Source organism: Xiphias gladius, chromosome 15, assembly GCF_016859285.1.
Source record: "Xiphias gladius isolate SHS-SW01 ecotype Sanya breed wild chromosome 15, ASM1685928v1, whole genome shotgun sequence".
In the NCBI taxonomy this organism is placed as follows: Eukaryota; Metazoa; Chordata; class Actinopteri; order Istiophoriformes; family Xiphiidae; genus Xiphias; species Xiphias gladius.
The window spans coordinates 26,427,112-26,446,482 of NC_053414.1; the positions used below are offsets into that span (position 1 = coordinate 26,427,112).

Sequence of the window (19,371 nt, forward strand, 5' to 3'; positions counted from 1 at the left end):
CTTTGGGATAATTCTTGTTCACGGTACTGTTGTGGCAGCCTGGCTAAGTGAGAATGTCTGTTCAATCCTTTAAAATCGAGCTTAGCCACAAGTCTGCATTTGCGCACACGCGCAAACACACACACGTATACACACACACACAGAAAGGGAGAGAGAGAGAAGCACACATACACCTCTTTCAGCTACTAATGCACTCCTTAACCTAACGCCCCCACACACACACACACACACACACACACACACATACACACAGTGTACTGTTCCCTTGCCCTTACTGTGTGCACGTCCAGTAGTGGCAGGACAGAGTCTGTAATTGCTGCCTCTGTGGCGTGGACAGACAGGCGGACTGGGGATTGGAGATGACACGCACCCATTATTAGTGGACCAAGTGCTGTTTTTGCAATTACCAAGGGTTTGGCTGAACACACTGAATCAGACTCAGGGATTCTCTATTCAGGAGCCATTTCAAATCCAACTGGCTGCACAGCTTCTGTTGGCCCCGGCCTAAACAGTGCTAGGCTGGGCGCCTGAAAATTGGTTCTGATGGGGTTTGGAAAGCATAAGTGAATCAGGTCTTCGCTTTTGAATTGTCTGTATCAAGAGTCCCACAAACTGCCTTTTTTTTCTTTTTGCAGAGGCAGCACCCAGGTGGCTCAGGCAGGCAGGATAAACCAAGCAGTGAAAAAGGCGGCATGGTTGTAGTACAGCTGAGTGTGGACAGCCTGTAGGCAGAGCAAAAAGGAAGAGGAGGGCTAAACTGAACATCTTCACCATCCATCACATCTCTTTAAGGTGCAACACAGAGTGCTCTAGCATCATTACTATAGAGATTTAACAGCCACTATACTAGGGCAGTGCTGAAGCAGAATTCTACACTGCCTGCTACAATGATCCTGGACGAATTTTCATGTTAATACAGTATGTGCTGGAATAACCTCAAATGTTTTTTTAATGTAAAACCAGACATTGTGAATTGCACAACTTTAATCCTTCATATCTGGCAAGGTTAATAATGGTGGACAGATAAAATGCAGTTTGATCAACTTTGGTGTTTCATAGATTAGTGCTTTAGTGAAGTTTGGTGCTTTTTCCAAAAATGCAAGATAGTAATAGATAGCTATTAAAACAAGATTTTGTGTTTGATTTTCATGTGGCTATTAAGGGAATAGTTCAACATTTCGGGAAATAAACTATATGGGCCCATTAAATATGAAGCTACAGCCAGAAGACAGGTAGCTTAGCTAAGCATTAAGACTGGAAACAGGGGGAACAGCTAGCCTGACTCTGTCTAATGGCTAAAGAATACATCTACCAGCATCTCTAAAACTCACTCATTAACATTTTATAACTCATTTGTTTAAGCAATTCAAAAACCGAAGTAAAAACGGCACATTATGCCAGCACATTATGCCCCCTGTTGTGGTTTTACAGGGGGTTATGTGCCGAACTATTTCTTGGCCCGGAGCAGTAAATTCCTGGACTCACTGGTTACCTGACGGTGATGACAAGATTTTCACATATACTAGAATATGATTCTGATTCTGATATATATTAATATTATGTTCCAAAATATCTAACTCTTCCTTCAAAAGCATTCAAATATTCTGACCCCTACAATTATACCTCATTCACACGATATGTCAAATAATCCGATACTGTTTTATGTATGCCAGTATTGCCCCGCGAGCATGAGGTTGGCCTTTCCTTCTGCAGGCACACCTCTCTATGTCTCATTCAATTGACTGTACGGCAGCTGCCACAGACATGAATGAGCTTCTAATTTTATATCCCAGTGATCATTTTACAGGTAAATATAGCCGAAATCACAGCACAGCCGATGTGTTTAACTTATGTGTACGGTGATTTTGTCAGACGACGTCGCAGTTATAAAAATCACGATTTTAGCAATGCAGAGCAGCAGCTTGGAAATGGTTTGGAAGTGACACCTGGTTAAAATGTTGTCTTAATGGGCTAATCACTATTTCCTACGTGTTCCGTGGTCTGACAACAGAAACAGAAAAACCTGTAAATGAGAACAGCTTTATTGGGAATTCGGCTGTATTAAATTACTGTATATGTGAGCAAACAGATAAAGGGTGGTCCAGCCACATACTAGGTTTTGACTTAATCTATCTTTTAGAACAATGGCTTTGTCTTCTGTATGCATAAATCGTTCACAAACTTGCAATAGCAAACATTATTTCTAAATATGCTTAAAGATACAAGAATTTCTTCAAGGCATCAGAAAAATGTTTCAAGCCATAGAACAGTACAGTACAGAAGACAAGCCTATCAGTATAAAAGCAGTTGAACAATCAGCACACATACTGTCCAGCTGTGTATTCTCAGGTAGAGGAGTTCCCAGGAAGTCTAGACATACATATTAGTTCTGCCCAGCAGCTCAATAAGAGAGGGGGGCTCACTCGGAGCCAGCCAGCCGCTCAGGCATGAGGAGGGTTTGAACTTAGCTGAGTCTATACGGCCCGGTCCTAGGGCCGAGGTTGTGGTTGTTGTGTCGGCAGCCAGTGGCTGCTGCATACCTGCAATCTCCCTGATGATAATGAAACATGGCAGCCCTGAGGGCAGAGCCCATACAACTTTCTCAGCCCTCTCCGAGTAATTGGTGACCCCTGAACCTGCCTTTCATATAAAGGGAGGGAGGGCAGTGGAGACGGGGGGGGGGTGGTGGTCAGGACAAGGGATAGTCAACAGAGACACTGGAAAAGGGGAGACAGTCATAAAGAGGAAGGGAAGACAGAAGTCAGGAGAAAAATCAAGGAGACATGAGCTGGGAGGAAAAGGTTAATCTCTTTTACAGTGGATACTTTGAAAGTTCAACACACACAGAAAAAGTCTGCAGCCCAGTTGTGTCCATCGCACATTGGGGGCAAGTCGGGAGACCCTTCACCTCCAGTCAGTCTTCTAACTACATATTCTATTAGCTCAATCTGAAAATATAAACTGTTACAGAAATTGCATTAGTTTTTTCTCAGTCATTTATCAGTATGATCGAAAGAACCATTTATTATATTACATTAGTTTGACAAGAAAAGATGATAAACCAACCCCAGCTCCTCAATATTACATGTGTACACATCTACTGCATATTGCTTTGCCAAATATATGTTGGAGAAAACATAAGTGCTGCTCGGATTATGTTCACTGCCAACATTTTTTTCCAGTCCAGCAAATGTTACAACCTTGTACCCCCACAGAAGTCATATGGTGGTGGATTGGATGGATGTAGACTATGACACCAGAGACCAGGGTTTGTGTCCTGCATCTCTGCATCATGTCCGTATGGTTAGGCTACTCAAACCTTTTGATTAAGATTGGGAAAACTTTTAGTTTTGGATAAATAACAACATAAAAGTAAACACTCTTGTGCCTCATGTCACCATTGAATTTTTGAGTATTCAACCAAGACTAAAAACTTTCCTTAACCTTAAAAAAGTGCTTTTAGATGCCTAATGCTGCCTTCAGGGCATATTGGGGTTACCATAATAACCAGTTGCCTTGTACAATACTTCCTTCTTTCAAAGTTATTAAAGCCAAATTTAATGAATGCAGAGCATTGTCAATGCACAGTAATTTTAACCGATAGATATAAACCTCCAAGCTTGGTGACAATTCAAGATTTTGATCTTTTTTTTTTTTTTTCAAGCAAAATGCAGCTAGATTAAAACATGATTGAAACGTTATATTTTTCAACATGGATAGCACAGTCTGCACACATGTAAACATTTTACACATCATGCCAAAAACAGAACTTTAGAATGAAATTAATTAATTTGAAATAATCGCCCAACCCTATGTTCATTCAAAATGCCAATGCTCACTCACAGTAGCACTTGTGGACGGGCAGTAGCAACACTACATTGTGGTACTGGTAAGAATAAATTTAATTAGATCAACAGAATACCACACAATAACCCATGGTATGTAGGCACCATAGCAACAATACAGACTGGCACTTAAAAACATTAACTTGCTTTTTAAAGCTACGATTAACACCAATGTATCTACATATGCAGAGCAACCATATGGTACTTTGAAGCTCTTGCCCTAAGAGCTTTTTATAAAGCTATCTATTCTTCACCCAAGGTGCTCCATGTTCCCCATCTCTATCTTTATCTTTATCTTTGGGCAGTACATATTAGTGTGTTCCACAGCATTCATCACTCCGGCCCTGTCTGTGTGGGTTTTTCTATGCAGTATGAATCCATTTGTCTCCACTGACGGAAAATAATTGCAAAGCAAACAAATCATCTCTGCCACATTGAGCAGGCCTCTACTCCTGGGGCATAGCAGCTAGATAGCTACAGGAATGAAAGACAGACTGACAAAGGGAAGAATAGAGAGAGAGAAATGAAAAAGGAATGATAGAGGAAGTTTAGAGTTAAGTGGTTTGGCATTTGCATTATATATGCAGAGTGTTAAAAAGTGTTATGTTAGAGAATCTGATGCAGTGAGATTGAAAGTGACTACATGGCGCATTGGGGAGGCCAGAGAGAGAGAGCGAGAGAGAGACCTAAGTGGAAGTTTGCCTGATGGAAACTCACTCCAGGAACATAAGGAGGAAACATCTGGGAACACACTGCCTTGGAAAGGAGATAATTATAGCATGTTCACAATTGGCCTTTTCTAAAAGAAAATCTACAAATGCATCATAACTGCTCGCTGTTCTCACTAAAATATTAGCCATAGACAGGGTTCAATGATGAGCCAAATGAACGCCTGAAAAAATGGAGATTTTTAAAAAGTTTTACAAGAAAACACATAAAAGTTTCTTTAACTTCAAGTTACATTTTATTTATTTGGGCAGCCTCATTGAGAACAGTCATGAGTACAGAGATACTGGCGAAAGTAACCACCCAAATCATAGATTCTGCTTGGGTGAAGGCTACAATCAAGAGCATGCCCCCAAACAATGAATGCTATTGAGAAACAAGGTATATTTGGTTGCTTACAGGATGAGGAGAGCAGGTTCTTCCCTTTTGCTCCTTTGTTACAACTGTGATTCAAGAACAATAACAAAAGGCCAGTAATGATTCGGTTTAAATTTTCAGTTCAGTAAGTTTAAGTTTAAACTTATTAGGTCAAAATTTTTCCTTGATGCTGAGACAAACAAATTGTGACTTTTTTCTAATAACAGCATAAATAAAGAAAGATAAAAAGTCTGAATCCACTGTTGTAATTGGAAGAATCTGCCACTGTCTATTACAGCAGGTTTTGGGGAAATGTTTTTTAAGATGCAAAGATAACACCTCAGAAACATAATGCTGCTAAATGTTTTCAGTGAGATGACGGTTAACTCTCTCCTTGGATGACTTCACATCACCATTACCACTACAGGTTCATCAAAAACTGTTCTGTTCCATTTTGTCAGACCTGATGTGGAAACAATATTGCATATCCCTGGCAATACTTTGCCCTCCAGTTTGCCTGAAGTCAAATGTTCACATTAATGTAAAGGAAAAGTCAGCCATTGTAACAAAAGTTTTGCTGGCTGGAGTCCTGCACTGTCTCTGCCAATGACAGTAGTGTACATGTGACTTACCAACTTCAATGACATTATAGACATACAGGAACTACACAAAACAATGCATGGTGATGTGTTATAATCTGTTGTGTTATAACAAGCTTTATACATGGACCATAGCCACTGGGAATTCTTGATTCTGATTGGCTGGAAGGTGTGGATTTACTTTTAGTAACCGGACAGTGTAACTGCACACTTATGATGTACAAGTTTTTTGCAGTTCTAAATGAATGCACCAGTATTAAACTGTATATAAAGACAGCTCAGTGAAGCTTAAGATCTTAGAGCGAGAGTTATCTGTGCAACCAACAAAAACCAAAAAAAGAATAAATAACTTCTTAGAGACAACCACGCATAATAAATCTAAAATGGTGTGTGATATTTGTATGAATTGGATTGGAGGAGAAAAGAGAGAACTTTTGAAATAATATTAGCTGCAGTGAAGTCGGTAGTCTGAGTTTGAAGGACAGCTGCAGCGGAAAGGAGAGAAGACGGGAGTTGAAATACAACCAAACCCACACAGAAAATAAAGAAATGTGGAGAAGTAGCAGGAAAGGTGAGGGAGTAATTGAGACAGCGAGGAATCAATTACAATGATGGAAAGTTCAACTTGTGGGTACTATTCTTCACGTAACAGTCAGATTGCTGATAGAACTACAAGGAATGGAAATTATTTGAGTATTCTACTGGTTCTACAGGCTACTGCTAGCATTTAAAGCCCCTAAAAGCTTGACTGAAATTTTTTACTTTTCTCCCTCTATCATGTCTCCCTCTATGATTAATTAAGCAATAATCAGAGTTAAAGTTTTTATAAAAGACATTCTTAGTTATTAAGAATACACATTTTACCACTCAAAATCTGTCAATCCGCTTCAGAAATCCTAGCTGTGTCCAAAATCACTTCATCGTTCACTCATGCAATGCTCTCTATAAAATAGACACTCAATACTTCAATGAATAGTGAGCAGTAACTTGAGATTTCTAACACTAACTACTATTGTCATTTCACAATAGAACTCTACACAATGGTAATTTTGGCAACCATAAAATGTGGCGAATTTCATTGTGGGATTGTTAGCAGAAAGTAGTGTACATGCCATGGACAATACTTTTTTCATTTCACTGTGGAATTTTCGAAGGCGCTATATAGTAGATAAATTTACATGCTCAAAAATCGGACACAAACAAAATGACGGACAGTGAATGTAGGGCACTATATAGTAAATAGGGTGTGATTTGACTCACAGACTGAGAGTGTGGTTTGATCAAATCTTATTGACAGGTGCTTGGCAAGATCAGCAAACACCCACCAACTGTCAACAGATTCTGATTCAAATGTTGCTAAGTCCTGATTGGTGCACGGAAGTACATGACATCATGTTTTCCTACTTAGCCCCGCCCACTTCTAACCAGTAAGGAAAAGCAAGATGAGAAAAAAAAGAAGTGCGAAAAAGTGAAACAACCAGAACTGTTCAAACTTTGGCAGAAACTTGTATGTGGGATCATATCACCCATAGTAAGATGATGATTGAAAAAAATAGGATTTCAAGGCAATTAAGCTATTATCACCCACTGTAGTCAAGATATAAAAAGAACAAAGCAGTTGCACAGAATAACCCACTGGCAAAAATCCTCTATTAATGCAGTAATTGGTTTTTTGTTGCATCTTATCATCACCATATGTCAAAGATGAAGAGACAATGTTATGCTAATAATCACTGAATTGTGTATATGAGATACGTTGTTCTGGAGTTCATAAGATGCCATGGCTTAACTGTGAAATGTGACCTTCCAGTTTATAACATTTTTAATTTATATCCAGCTTTGTGGGACATATGAGGAACATTATGACCTCCAACATGAGACTTTTATTAACACTAATGAAATGTCAAACAGTTATTGCTGTTGGATTATTTGTGCTGGATTCAATTTAGTTCACTGATACATGGTCTCATAATGAGGACGTTTCTCCACCTACTGCGGACATGCATTGAGATCATCGTCTAAAACCTGCTCTGAGCATATATGACCAGCCAACAAGGTCAATAACTACTTTAGCTTCCTTGTTAACTGCATAAATGTCATAATACAGACTGTCTATATGCCGTGCAGGCCTCCATCTAATGCAGCTAATTACAGGATGGAGTATGGATGTGAAAAGAGCTCTGGCTTAATAGATTTACATACATCAGTTCAAGCACAGGTCAGTGTGCTTTAGAAACAGATAGCAAATGGACTGTGAGGTTAGGAGAGGTTGCACGCGATCCAGTCCCCAGCAGATATTATTGATAGACTGCTGTGCATCTCTGCTCTGGCTGTGACAATTGGATAAACTGCAGGATGCAGGTGGTGCAGATGGATTATGCTTGGTAGACCTAAAAAACAGACGCTGAAGACTATAGTGCAAGCATGGATTAAGTTTATACCCGTCGTCATTATTACACTGTCTGTAATCATGGATATAATAGCACGGGCATTTATTTTGTATTTGTTCTGTATAGAGTGTAGGTTAACAGCGTACCTATGGCCATATGTGCATGGATTCACTCAGGTAGTTAGCACCAATTAGCTGGTCCAGGTAGGCCTGGAGGATTCTGGAAAACAATGTGGCAAGAGCCTGCATACTTAACCTCTTAAATTACTGCTAGTAAAGCAGATTAAAAGGGTTCAGTTCACTCAAATTACAAAAAAGGCATATTTCCATTTAACCTCTAACAACTTTGGTTTTATCTGTCCATGTTTTGAGACATCAGTCTATGAAATTTCTTTTGCCACTCCAACAGAATGGAGGAAAATAAAACGTAATCCATGGTGTTCACAGCATTAAAAAAAAAAAAAAGTATTCAAAAAATTATCAGCAACACGTCATTGTCCCTTTTACCCTGGATAATTCACAGAACACGACTTTTTTTGTTTTTGTAATATGGTTGAAATGACCCTTTAACACAGAACTTCAGCCATAAAAAAGTTTTTCATATATGGTGTAGATCTGCTCAGTTTGTGCAACCAGAGCCATTCAGATAACCAGAAACAGGGGTGTTGAGTTTCTAACCTTTGATAATCTATGTAACCTTATCTACAGTATTACTACACAAGACAACTTTTTGGTCAACATTGACTGAAACGAGTGTAAAGTGTTGCGTTAGCACTACTCCACAAACTCAAAGTTGCCACAAAGATGTGGACAATAGTGAAGTATTGAAACTGTGCCTGAAATTGTTGCCTATTTAGCCTGATTCTCATGTAAAACTAGTACTCGTTGTGGATTAAAAGAAAATGTCAAACCTTTCTCCTATTATATACAGAAATCCCCCCTGAACACAACCAGAGCAGGCAAAACCATCTCAAAAACAGTACCCTGACTTTTACCAAAATCATTTACCCTAAAACTGAGAGAACTAAATTTAAAAAAAAAAAAAAAAAAAAAAGGTGTGGTGGCATTTTTGGTCATTAGACAACACTATAATTTTTTGTAACATTAAAATAGGCTTTTCGGGTAGAACATGTTGGCCTGTTGCGAGGACCGCTGCCATCGAACTGACGTTGACACATCCCCCACCAGAGCTTTTCCAACAGCACACACACGGGTGTCACTAATAACATTAACAAGGACACCATTCCATTCAGCTGTGTATGGTGCACAGCGCAGACATGTTGGCTCACTTTCAGGGCTGACTGGTACACCTAGACAGAAGGGAGCCACCATTAATGTTGTCGTTTACTGTGCTTTTCCTGCTTCGACGAGGCAAAAAAAAAAAAAAAAAAGTTGCTGTGGGAAAACACCAACTGATACTGTCCACGGACTCTTTTACACACTGAGTGACAGGTGAATACATCAACTGGAAGGAGAGAAGGAAAAAGCCGCTTCTCTAAATTTGACTGCCCAGCTGCCTTTCTAAGTTTTACCTCTGTAAGAAAATAGCCTACCTTAAGAGTTGACTGCAGAAGGAAGGACATGTTAGTTGTATCTGTCAAACTGAGACCTAGCATGGTTCGTTTGGCTCTTGTCACCCGGAAACTAAATAAAACAGCTACTGTCAGTCCATCTTCTCCCGTGTGAAAGGTCGGCTGCAGTGTGCCAGCCGGCTATTGACATTCATTTCATTACAACTTTTTGCCTGCCGAGTGTTGGCAAAACAGAAAGGAAACCGGTGACAATCACAACAAAGCAAATGCACCTGTCGCCCCCCAGAAAGGCGCAAGGATACAGCACGCGCCCCGAGGGCCCCTAGCACTATACTGTGTAATGACAGGAAAACGGTGTTCCTCCGCAAGATGACTTCTAAAATGTAAGAATGAAAACGAGGCTAGAAGCAGATTGACTCGGATGACTTTTTGGGGAACTACTTCGAGCTCTCACTTGAGGTTTAAATCCTGCATTTGCCGTAAAACCAACAAATTAAATTGTAACCGAAAACCACTTCTCGCTGGCAGCGTGTGTGTAGAAAAAAAGACTTACATCAATTCTTGAATGAATGAAGGGCACAGATGCCCATTACCAACTCTTGCTAATACGATTACTCACCATTGACTTTAATGAAGTTGGCAACAATCTGTCATTACATTGTCTCTGGCGCCCTCTGGTGATCAAACGCTACAATGGCCTCTGAAGAGGTTGGGGCTCCAAAGTGTGAATGAAGTAGGGACTGTTTTAATCTCTAATAACATAATACGTAATCATTTTTAAATTTAAAAAAATGGAGGAAAATATGCCAGAAGTATTTAATTTTTAATATTCATGCTTGTGAAAAACAGACGAAGCAAGAATTAAGAATTTATACACATTTGGCACAGTATTACTGCTAACCCAAGCATAAATGTGCTGCTCAATATCAGATACTGTTAGTGGTCCAGAGCATTTTCACTGAATCACTTAGGCCTTGTATAATACATAAAATGTGGCTGAAACAGAGTGAAATTACCTGCGGAATGTTTTGAGACAATAATCAAATCTGAATGAATTTTTTTTTTTTACCCAACTCATTCTATACAGCTGCCGTCCAATGTGAAATTGTAATCTGTAATCACAATATTCAAATAAGTGCATGCCATTGTTTTGGGATCTTCTTTAAAGGGTGGACCATTGAGCATAACTCATTTTACGTTCCAGTGGTTCAATTTTAACTTAAAAATTCAATTGCAGCTGCAAAGCAATATTGGCCAAAACTCCACTTACAGGCCAGAATTAAGTTTGATGCCTGGCAGAAAAGAGCCTATTCACATCCTTCCAGGAAGAACTGAAATCTATTTAGTTACTGCTGATTTCAGTGTCACAGCTCCCGCTACACAGATGGCTCTGAGAGTACCAGTGGGACTGGATGTGTGACCGTCCATCACCATTCTCCCTCTGCAGTGGTACGATGGGATCTTTATTGTCCCAAAATGTGGCTAGACATTTCGCAGCAGCCAGTGTGGAGGTGAGATGCCAGATTGGGAGAAGTAGTTCCACCACCAGGGCTTCTCCTGCCGCTCTATCCCTCCTTCGCGTACGTCTGGCTCGCTGTAGCGCTCAAACTGGTTGTAGGGGTCAAATCGATCCCATGTGTCTACTGTGGGGAAGAGGTGGTCGTCGATATCGGGCTCCACGGGAACCTTAATGAAGGATGTGGGAGAAGGTGAAGATGGAGAGCAGAGGTGATGAATTAATGACCATGTACTGTATGTACATCTGAATAGCATTCACTGAACGTGACTATGATGGCAAAGATCCAAACCTTCTCCAAGACAAAGTCGACACGACCAGGCTTTATCATATGGTGAGGCAGATGAACCCTCTTACTGACCCTGGAATAACCCTTGGCTGTGGCTGTCATGATGTGAGTACCGGGGTTCAGCAGCCGCCAGTAGTCTCCATCCTCAGCTGGAGGGAAGGGTAGACACAGAACAGGATGGCAAGGAAAACACGCCAGACAGGCAGGGAAACAAATCAAAAAGAGGGAAGACAGTAATGGGAGAGCACGGTAAAAGGAGAAAATCAACAAAATGTCTAATATCCAAGGTAAATTTTGCAACTTACGCTCAAAAGCTACACTATGCATGTCTAAAAGTTACAGAAAACAGCAATAAAAAAAAGGCCATGTAAAAATATATGTATCAATATACAATAATAATTACCTGTGGTGACAGCTTTCCTGATCCCTCTGACAGAGATAGTAGCACCTTTTATCCCATTGCCATCAACATCCGTAACTACTCCCTTTATCCCTCGATGGACCTGTCCAGGGACAGGGAACACAGTGGACAGCCATATAGTATAGTTAAGTAGTTTTGTCCTGGAATGAGTAATTACACACAATGCACTGGCTACAGATGCTACACTAGGTACCTGTTTATTATTAATATCATTTCTATCCTCTTGTCTTTGAAACTGGAAACTTTGACTTGACAAGTGGCTATTATTTCATCACCTTTTTTTTTTTTTTTCATTGTCAATTATTCATTCCTCTGCCAGCAGGTGAAAATGTCATTTTTTTTGTCAGGTTATTAAGCCTTTCTAACAGACACTTACAGACTCGAGAAAACTGAGCAGAGCTTCCTTATTCCTCTTCCATTCTGGGTAAAGCTCAGCCTCTGAGGGGAACTTGTCACAGCCGAGCTCCACAGTGATCTCCAGACAGTTAGTGTGCAGGTAGTTGAAGTCTGACATGCCTGCATGACATGTACGTAATGAGTCCCTCACAAGCATTGTGAAGGGTAGAAAAAAGAATTTATGAATGGTTCTCTCCATAGTTTGAAAAGTGTTGTATCTCACCACCAGCAAAACTGTACCACAGGGCCCCATTGATGATGCCCCTAGTTCGGTAAAAGGAGGCTCCACACCTCTCCGTGTCATTATTTGACATGGTGGCATGGGCGTCCGCATAGGTACGAGCCAGCTGCTTGAAGACCTGAGCAGGGGGACATCATTAAATGGGTGGATGGTGAGACAGAAACTTTTTCAGCAATACTCAAGATTCTTTTTGTGTCATTGCACAGACTACAATATTGTCTATCCATCAATTGACAAGTCTGTCCTCCCTCCCTACCTGCTCGTCTGGAGTGGGTGAGAACATCCTCTCCTCATGAGTGTGTCTAGAGAAGTCGAAGGGATAGGAGACCACCAGCTCCCCTCCGTGGAGGCTGGCAGACTGCACGAAGGGCAGTGACCTGATCCATTTCATCACTCCATAGGTCTCTGGTGCCACCTATAGTCCAAAAGGTAGAATTGGATTGTCTTGGGACCCATACTGAAATATCCAATGCAGATATTTTACTCCATAATTTCTGATCAACAAAAACCGATCCTCTCTCACCTTTCCAAACCAGTAGGCGTCGGGGATTGGAATGTGGTCAATGCGGTAGTGCCTGCTGCGGCGATTCCGGTAGAAGATGGAGGTGAGGTCCGGAAAATTGCGGTTCAGGTCGATGTTCTGGGAGTTGGTCCGACCATTGGTCCAAGCATTCAGCAAGTGACCCTGAAACATTTAGGTTTAAACAGCTAGGAGCATCAGAAAGTGTCGGAAAGGGAAAGTCTATTCTTTAGACTGACAATAATCAGGATGATGATGACGTGTTGACATTAGAAGGACCAGTGATTATGTGAAGAAAATATTGAGTAAACTGTATGAATATTAGTTGGGAATACAAGGAGGAACATGTTAGACTATATCTGTTAATTCTATTGTTAACATGTAGACAAGACCATATATCCGTCATGAGAAAAAGCATTAAAGGGAGTGATAAGAGAAAACCATTATTCATCAGTATTAGAGGTGAGCAGAAAATGCATTTAGTTAGCATTTAGGTGATTTATCCATCCAAACAGTCAAAAAGGGATTTTTGGATTATGCAGACTGTTACATATTATAAACATAAATGTATATGTTGCCATATACAATACAAAGATACAGTTTGAGGTTTTAGTGTACTCTTTTATACATTACAAGTATGACTGAAAATTACTATAATACATGCAATACGCATAATATAAGTACATTCAAAGTAGCTGAGCCAACATCACAAATTTTAAATTTGATCTTATTAGTAAAAGGTGCAGTGTGGTGCACACTTTCATTTATGTTTCAGCCAGGTATGTATTGCGAAGTCCTCATGCAGGTGCGATTCAGACAGCCTGCCAGACTACAACCCACGCATATGAAACGTCTCACTCGAGTGTAGCTGTGTGTAACATTATGCTCGTCATTAAGAAGTTGGACCACAGAGTGGTGTTCAGATTGCACATTGCATACATTGACTGGATTATCTTCACTGTGGACCTCACAATGCGACCTGCAATTCCCCCTAGTTTTACCGGGTCCTTTGTCAAATGACTGCTACACACACATCTGAGCAAACACATGATCAGTCCACAGCTTATAATGCATGCAGAGCTTGTTAGAGTCTCCGTGACAAGGCCTGGGGCATTTGTGAATTAATTCACAACATTTTGACCAAAAGCTTTGTCAGTATTGTTATACCCAGCATCAAAGGCTCAAGCGATGACTCTGTAGAAGTCCGGCTTTCTCAGGCTTGTCACGTTATCCACGAGACTTGGTCTCAGTTGTTCGGACTATAGTACAGTATAATGTACGGCAGGATAAACAGAGCTGAGAGACTTCTACAGTTGCTAAACAAGCTCGTGAAGTGATGATTAGTAAAAATAGGGTGCATACAGGTTTTCCCACTGCCAGCTTTGGTATATAAACTTATTGTCAGGATTTTAACAGACTTTGGTAGAATCGAGTTAGAAATTTTTACCTCAGTTATATTCCTGCTTATGTTGAGATCACTGACTGGTTGATGACTGTGTCTGGCAGTAGGAGGACCCGCTCTAGACTAGTAAGTCTGTACAGATAGACAGAAAGACTGACAGACAGGTAGGAGGTGCAGGGCTTGAGCACTCTAACTTTCTTCCATCCAGTTTGGCAACTGAAGCAGGACTGAGCCATAGCAGTAGTTAGTGATTCAGCAGCTTACCTGAATCATGAATTCATTTCCGCTCGTCTTCCGCTTACTCTTCTTGAGTAAATTACTGTCCCTAATACCAAAATCATTAAATTACACCACGAAGTAAAATGAGTTCTTTTTCTAGATATTTTAAAATCAGCAGCCTTTATGTTTGTAAAACTCACAGCTAACAACATTGTCACAAGGTTGCTCCATGGCTCCCATTTCACAACCCACAACCAACATTGTAAATTCCCCCTGTATTCAGAACTCCCCAACTCCCTCAGCAGAGTACCTCAGTCCTCCACCTCCATATGCCAAGCTCAACAGACTGAACAGTGGACTGACAACGGATAATGACGGTTTGTCTATTTTGACTGTTAACAATATTTACTTCCTGGTTGCTGAGTTCCGGGTCACTGTTATCCTCTACCTCTGAGGCGGCCAGGTCATAGCCATCGGGGTTCATGGAGGCCAGAATATGGATGCGGGTTGTGTTGATGATGGTCTGAATTCGCTGGTTCCCCAGAATGTACTCTGAACACAGGTACTGGGCCAGGTAGATGAGCAGCTGGCGTCCCAGCACCTCGTTGCCGTGCATGTTGCCCACCAGCTTGATCTCTGGCTCCACTACAGTTCACAGACAGAACCACACATGATTAAAGCTGTAGGCAGTGATTTTGGCCACTTTGGGGCGATGCATCATTTCAGTGGCGGTACAAACATTTTTGGGGACCAAAAGCAGAACTTTACTGCCCAAAATTGGTTTGCAGCCCAGCCCCCACTTCCACCATGCAGGGTTAAATATTACTGTAAGTGATGAAGAGCTGCATTAGGAATGTGGCGTACTGAAAAGTAGAAGAAAAGTAGTAATGTTTTACCTCAATATAACTATTTATCACACAACATAACTTTCACTGGCAAATGTGGAAAATCAACTTCAATTAAAATCACTGAGAGAAAATAAATTGACCTGGTACAACAAACTAATCACTTTCATGAAAATCCCGACATGATGGTTACTGTAAGAGACAATGATTAAAATGCAGGTAATTTTGTGGGACAGACACCAAAAGTTAAAGCTGCTCTAATCAATATTTTTGTATCAATAATGCATCGAATTACTATAAAAGGAATATAAAAGCTGTTGCCAGTAGTGACAAGCCCAAAGAGAATCATCCCCCGACTCTGCAGATCCTCTCAGCTCTGCTGAGGATTACAGCATCTTTAAGCTCATCACTTTGGTTTCACTGCCCATAACGTTACCGTTTTGCTTCACTCTCACCGCTATCTCCAGCGTTATTTTCAGCACAGAGATACTTTCATGATAAACCGAATGTACTCTACCTGCTTAGCATAGCGTAGCAACTACCTCATGAACAAGCGTCAGTTAGAGAGACCAGAAAGGAGCTAAAAGGAGAGTGAATATTGGACTTACGTTCGCCAAGGCACCAGAAGCACAGCTCCAAATAAAACGCTAATGTTGCTCTGTATTTGCTGGATGTGTAAATAAGCAACTGTTTGCTTACACTCCCACCACATCGACTACACAAGGTGATAATATGTCGATGTCGAGTTCACATCTTATATCCAAAGAAGTTGATGGAAAATTGAGGACAAATTTTGCATTGGACACGAATTACCCAACAGGGGGAAAATAAATTGCGAGCTATGAGAATGATGTAATCACAAGGCTACACTGCAGTTTCTTACTCACACAGCTCATGCTGCCCAGGGTTGTTGGTGAACTCAATAACCAGCAAATCCTTGCCCTCAGAGCTGCGACCGATGCTGTAGACATGAGAGATATGGGAACACTTGGCTGCTGTTCTCTTCAGTAAGCTGTACATCTGGGCATTAGAGGTGTAGGTGAACTGTATGATGGTGCTGGGTTCTTCAGGAGAGAGGCTGGACATTGCGATCTCCTGTTGGGCTGGAGGGGGGACACCGGGATTTAGGGCAGGAGAGAAGAGAGCTGTGTTTGTTTCACAGTGCAGTAGATGTGCATTGGTCCAAAACAGTAGAAAAGACAGTGTGACCTTTACCTTTCATCCCTGCCAGTGGGTCAAAGCAGCCCTCTTGGTCGCTGGCGAAAAAGCGGTCGCAGTCGAGAAAGTAGGGCCAGGCCATTTCGATGGCCTCGAAGGCATGGAAACAGTCCTTCCTCAATGCCTCGCATGTGCTGCGGCATGGTTTGATCGTCTTGTCATCCTGGCAGGGAAAGGCGAGTACCGAGCAGCCCACGAGACGTATCTCAGGGGAGCACTCCCCATTGAGCAGGCCGTGGATGACACTCAGAAGGAGATATTCGGACCCTGATTCAGCCTCCAACTGACTCTGGTGGCCAAGGATGTTTGGGAACATGGTTCTAGAGCGGCAGTGTTTTAAAAGCAGGATTTAAAGATGATGCCCACAAACAGACGTCAAGAAGTTATAAAGACAACTGAGATCCAAAGAATAACAGCAATGGTTAAAAATGTATATATGGTTAATGTTTTTAGCTGGAACTGATCTCCTTGCCCACATTAGTACCAACCTCTATGACCCACCTAGAGTATCCCATATCATTGCAGTAGCCCAGGTTCAGCTCTGTACAGGTAGCTGTGGGGAGACAGAAGGCATGGGCAGCTGGTAAGTCAACTTTTGAATAAGGATGCGTTTACTTAGCATGTAGAGTTTACTAAGTAAGCAGCTTAGCTTTTCTTTAGTTGTTTTAAGGGTACCGCTGGATCTAAGACCATTTTTGAAAAAAGCTAAATCTCTTTAGGGCTTGTGAAGAAAAATGTGCATCTGTCACATCTTTAAGAGTAGCGGTAAAAACACTATGATCTATTTACAAAACCATTAGACCCGACTGATTTAGCACCTGGTGTTTCAAAATGAAAATGCACAGTTTGGGGCTTCTGAAGCTCCATAAATTCTGCTGCCCTGCAGACTGAGCTCAAATGCCGCAGCTGCATTTCCCCTCAGACTGGCTATCTGGAGAGGAGGCCTGTTTCATCATGCAGGAGCACTTGGTAATTCAAACACTTTCGCTTTCCAGCCCCGAAGGTCAGGTCGTGGTCTGAAAATTCAACTAAACACTTCAAGTGGACAGCCAAGCCCTGAAGTAACATTTCAGACAGCTATGATCACTTTTTATACTTGGAAATGTAAAATCTGTACCTCTAACATCGTATCTGGGATTTATTACAGGCAATCAAAACTGCAGAAAGGTCAAAGGAATCCACCTACGTTTTTCTTCGTGTACGCTGTTCCCGCATTTTTCTGTGAAGGAGAACAAGCCAAACAATAAACTTGGAGGAAGCACGAAAACATCAGCGGGCCTCCAACAAAAACGCTAGGAGGCGACGTCCTCAAAAGCTGGACACACGCCAAAGCCGGCGCTCTGTTTAACTGTTATCACTGTTTACGCCGAGGCTGATGCGGTTCAGGAAAAAAAAAAAAAAAAAAAAAAGCAGGTGAAAATGTGTCTACAACACGAAGCCACTGTCAACTTTGCATGACAAAGAGGCCACATGGGCCTCTGCAAAATCTAACCCGGGATATTAAGCAATGGAGCTACGAGAGACGGGAGGGTATAGACTTTTAAGAAAGTAAAGAATCGGTTAACAAAAAACCCCGATTCTTTTCTGGTCGATTACAGAAAATCAGACGGTAAACCCTTTAATATTTAAATTGGGATCCGTGTTGTGCAGTCTAACAGTTTTTAGTTGATTGCAACCGGAAGTCTTAAATTCCCACGTCGCTCTCCCAAACAGCCATACTTGAAGTTCCCCCTACGGCACCGCGCATCAGCCAGCGCGCTTTACCTTTGGCACGGCGCGCACGCTCGCGTGACCCCAGCTGTCGCGGGCTGAGGCGATCTTACCTGAAGTCTCGTCTCCCGGCTCGCAGCTCTCCCGCGGGGCGCACCGGCCGCTCCCCGCCAAGCAAAGAAGCAGCACCAAAAGTCCCCCATGCATGTTCGCGGCGCAGCGAGCGGCGTGACGGCGGCGGTGCGTGATGTGGCAGTGTGCGGCTGGAGCGGCGACTTCTTTTCCCGTGCTCTTGGCTCGATGATGATTACCACCAAGGCGACATCACGGAAACCCTCTGCCTTTGTCTGCGCGGAGCATCCCTGTCCCGGAAAAAAAAAAAAAAAAAAAAAAGAGCGCGGCGCGCCAGCCAGGAGTGTGGCTCGCTGCTGAGTGTTACGAGCGAGCGCCGATCATATTACACTGCACGGAGCCCTGTGTGTGTGGGAACACGAGGAGGAAACGTGGCTTGTGGGGGTGGGGGTGGGAGAAGTGCATGGGCCGAAACGTTTGACATAGTAGGGCTGCAGAGCCCGTTCACCAGTTCAATGCAAAAAAAAAAAAATCCCATTTCTGCACCAATGGTGTGTGTGCGAAACCCCATCAACCCGGATCTTCTCGCTTTTGCATTTTTATAGTGATCATGTATCATTAGGCCGTTACAGCGATCATGTCCATACCAGCGGTTCCCAACATAGGGGTCAGACCCACACAGAGGGTCCTAAGATAAATCTGAAGGGGCAACAGACGATTTAAGGAATAGTTATAAAAAATAAATAAATCGTTTTATTAGAATTTTTTTTCAAATGTTCACTTTCTTATTTCACTTCTCAAGGCCTCTAAAGTATGCTTCAAAAGATTTACATTTGTTTGAACTGCTCACAGCTCATGTTCACACTAAAGTCATAACATGTGATTAGGGCTGGCAAAGCAAAGCAGTTGGGAACCGCTGCTACAACACAACTATATCTTAAACCGCCAACAGTATCACAATACTCCCATCTCACATCTAACCATGTTTTGATCACGTAGTGGACTCGTAGTGTGTCTGTGGCAGTTGAGTTTATTATTCACTCTGTGTTTTTGTCATGATATGACCTCTTCACA

At 41.8% G+C, this 19,371-nt stretch overlaps 1 protein-coding gene and 1 long non-coding RNA gene across 4 annotated transcripts in view; both read right to left on the reverse strand.

Annotated features, from left to right (window-relative positions):
* The window catches only part of LOC120800073, a 64,158-nt gene extending 54,334 nt beyond the window's left edge, over positions 1-9,824 (reverse strand). The window contains exon 1 of the long non-coding RNA XR_005708932.1: positions 9,470-9,824. This is a non-coding gene — a long non-coding RNA (uncharacterized LOC120800073). The remainder of the gene's footprint in view (positions 1-9,469) is intronic.
* A 414-nt stretch (positions 9,825-10,238) lies between these two features.
* cpz (carboxypeptidase Z) lies at positions 10,239-18,605 on the reverse strand. Of its 3 annotated transcripts, none has more exons than XM_040145875.1 (13): positions 18,339-18,605; positions 17,702-17,734; positions 17,017-17,068; positions 16,513-16,835; positions 16,185-16,400; positions 14,901-15,097; positions 12,835-12,996; positions 12,568-12,726; positions 12,294-12,429; positions 12,051-12,190; positions 11,657-11,756; positions 11,257-11,402; positions 10,239-11,134 (listed from the first exon to the last, which is right to left on the reverse strand). In XM_040145875.1, the coding sequence occupies exons 1-13, from the start codon at positions 18,430-18,432 to the stop codon at positions 10,931-10,933; spliced, it is 1,962 nt and encodes a 653-aa protein (XP_040001809.1). In that variant the 5' UTR covers positions 18,433-18,605; the 3' UTR covers positions 10,239-10,930. The 3 variants fall into 3 exon arrangements, with proteins under 3 accessions (XP_040001809.1, XP_040001807.1, XP_040001808.1); XM_040145873.1 differs by having other exon boundaries at positions 10,240-11,134; positions 14,862-15,097; positions 18,339-18,604; XM_040145874.1 differs by lacking the exons at positions 17,702-17,734; positions 18,339-18,605 and adding an exon at positions 17,334-17,504 and having other exon boundaries at positions 10,240-11,134; positions 14,862-15,097.
* Positions 18,606-19,371: the final 766 nt, after the last annotated feature.